The sequence below is a fragment of the Musa acuminata genome, chromosome BXJ1-11 (genome assembly GCF_036884655.1).
Source record: "Musa acuminata AAA Group cultivar baxijiao chromosome BXJ1-11, Cavendish_Baxijiao_AAA, whole genome shotgun sequence".
Classification (NCBI taxonomy): domain Eukaryota; kingdom Viridiplantae; phylum Streptophyta; class Magnoliopsida; order Zingiberales; family Musaceae; genus Musa; species Musa acuminata.
The window spans coordinates 6,761,941-6,765,000 of NC_088337.1; the positions used below are offsets into that span (position 1 = coordinate 6,761,941).

Here is a 3,060-nt window from a genome sequence, read left to right on the forward strand (position 1 = left end):
CATAATAATTTAATGACATAGAAGAACAAATGGTAGACACATAAATATTTTATTAATCATATATACTCGTCAATCAAATTAAATTAACAAATGCAAGACAATTGATAAAATTTTCTCAAAGTTTGATGAAAATGATGCATTGAATTGAGAAATTATAGTCAAACATGCATGACAAATGCATAAGCCAACCAATTAGCCTCGAAGAAATTCTATTCAGGGAATCAGGATAAAGAGAACAAGAAACCAGCTGAATGAAAATGAATTAGCTCAGGGGCTGGCATCCTTACAAAACTGTGTACATACATGACATGGTCTCTCATGGTGCAGATACAACAGCAATAAAAGACAGAACGTAAAAAATTTCTAACCTGCACCAGAAGCTGTAATAAAATGTCTTTAAACCAAAAGAATCTTCTCGGGCAAAGCCGATCACCATGGCTCCATCTTCTCTATACATAGGCAAAAAATCCCAAGGCTGAAGTATTTATGTGTTTATTTTGATGTATAAAAAATTGTACCTCATCTGCTAAGAGGTTCAAGCTGCACTTCCATTATCCCAGATGTCTGAGACTCTGATTTAGTAACCGTCCTTTCAGAATGCAACAGATCCACTGAATCATCATCTTCACTGTTTCCCAACACCCAATTGCCTTTTAAAGAGCTCCTATGTATTCTTCTCCGCTTAATCTCCATATATTCCAAGTACATAACTAAAAGGGCAAAAGCCAAAACCCATAATATTAATGCCCAAGTAAGTCCTTGAACATTCTCACTGCCATACCTATGCCTCAAATGCTTCATCCCAGTAATTAGCGCAGCAACTCCAGCTACAATAGCAGACCTCCCTACAATAATGTGAAAATACTCCCAAATTATCCTTTTTGGAGAGGCAATCTCTCCTTCTGCTGGTCTTTTTGGACGTACGCATGCATTTAATGGCTGTGCGCATGCCAAGAGTATGGCAGTTACACCAAATTTCACATGCACCAAACTTAAATAAAACCCGCGGAGTTCAGCAGCTGCAAAAAGAACACCAAGTAACATGATAGCTATTCCAGAGTATTGCAAGTAGACATGTAACTGGAACCAGCCATCACCCTTTATGTGCCTCAAGTACCTCGCGGCCAAAATTCCCCCAGGAAGCAAGATTCCCCAAGCCACAAACATCATGAATCCATGCACAGCAAGAACAGGGCGCAGATCCTGGTCCGCCTCTGCTGATCCTCTCAACAATAGAACACTAACAGGTCTGTTGCTTGCAACAGAATGCATATTCCTCTCGCTTAAGTTATCTGCCAACCACTGAGAACCCATGGCCCAGATGACTTTGAGAGGAGTCGTAGGATCAATAATATTCTTACACTCTATCTTTCCACTACAGGAGGGTGACAGAGGACGAGTAAATTCAAATGTTATTATTCCATTTTCTTGTCCACATCTAACAAAGGTCAAATTTCCTGAAACCGGATGCACATTCATTGCGTCCTTGCTGTCGATCCAGTAAGTGTTCACATGACCTTTCCCATTGTTGTCTATCCAACCGACATATGCATAGCTGTCTATCATTCCACTTCCAAATCCAATTGCAAGATATCCACTTTTCTTCTCACCTCGAGCCGCAATAGATATCGAATCTTCAGATAAAGTCCAAAAAAAGGAAACCTGTTGATCATCCAAGAGAACACTGTTATTATACATGTCTGACAGACCACCATCAACAACCTGCACTTTCCAGCCCATTTTCTGCCCGAACAAGGAGTGGTAGTAAAGTTGATCTGGTGTATTCCGATCAGGCAACCATGTCAACTCTGTCGGGCTAGCTGGGACACCTTCAAACTCTGGTCCACCAGCATACATTACCTCTGTCATGTTCCGCAATGTTGCATTCCCACCGATGGGATCAGAGGTGAGGTAAAGTGCCACATCATGCCCAGCTTGGATTGAGAAGGTTACTGGCACACCTCTTTCGGCTCTCAGCAAGGGTGCTTCTTTCTTGTTGATATAAAGAACCTTTGTGGGATTTGGAGGGTTGGGGTAATGCAATGCAGGCCCTGAGGTAACAACCAGTGGCGTCTTTGCATCTGCAATTATAATATCCTGATCCTCCTTATCTTCAGCATCCAGTGGCCCAAAGCAATTGTCCACCTCCTTCGACAAATTGAGGCTGAGGTAATTATAAGCTGTTTCTCGTGGTTTCCCATGATTCTGAGGAAGGTAGTAAGGCTGAATCGAATCAGGGGGCTTCAGCAGACCCAACGCCCAGATCACTGTCATGTTCTGTGTCACGTTCACCGGCACATCATACTTCTTATCAATGGACACTAATGGACGCTGGTACCGGACAAATGCCACTCCATCTCTCCGATGACCATAGACCAATTTGGTATTGTTGACCAATCCAACTGGATCTGAACCCTCGTAGATTGTATCAGGACACACACCTTCGACCTTGCCGTCCTTGTTGAGAAGGCATTCACTGTATCCAGTAATGAAATAGTCATCGGAAAAGGGATTACCTTCTTCTGTGAACCCGGTGACAGTCACATCTGCATTGAGCATATGCGACGACGAACCAGGCGTCGTCCACCCAAAGGCCATATAGTACTCCGATCCCACCGTTGCTTCAAGGCCGATATCGACAGAATCAGATTCAGGGTCCAGCGTCCACCGAAGTCGAAATCGCGAAGATAGGGCAAAGCAGTTGGTGAACATGGTCGGCTGGCGGTGGATCTGGCTCTTGCTCTTGTGCTCGACCAAAGAATCAGAAGCCGGCGAAGGGGCTGGGGAGAGATCGGGACTCGGGGCCACGGCAGGCTCAGTCTCATTGTCGCCGGCATTCCGGAGGAGGACGTGGCCGAAATCGGAGGCGGTGGCCTCATCCCAGATGGCGAGGACGGCGATCTGGTCCCAAGAGGCGTTGTCGGACAGCCGGATAGTGAGCGACTCGTTGCAGAAGGTGCGGTTGAGGGGCAGGTCGGAGATCCGGGATCCCATTGTCAGGTTGTGGAGGTCGTCGCCGGCAGCGCCAAACCACCGGACCTGGTCGGAGCCGGCGAGCAT

General features: G+C 45.5%; 1 protein-coding gene across 1 annotated transcript in view; it reads right to left on the bottom strand.

The window, feature by feature from the left end:
- Positions 1 to 244: 244 nt before the first annotated feature.
- LOC135597087 (cytochrome b561, DM13 and DOMON domain-containing protein At5g54830-like) overlaps positions 245 to 3,060 on the bottom strand; it is a 3,166-nt gene continuing 350 nt past the window's right edge. Inside the window, exon 1 of the mRNA XM_065089569.1 lies at positions 245 to 3,060. This exon is cut by the window's right edge and continues 350 nt beyond it. Coding sequence (XP_064945641.1) covers positions 520 to 3,060 — 2,541 coding nt within the window. The 3' untranslated portion in view covers positions 245 to 519.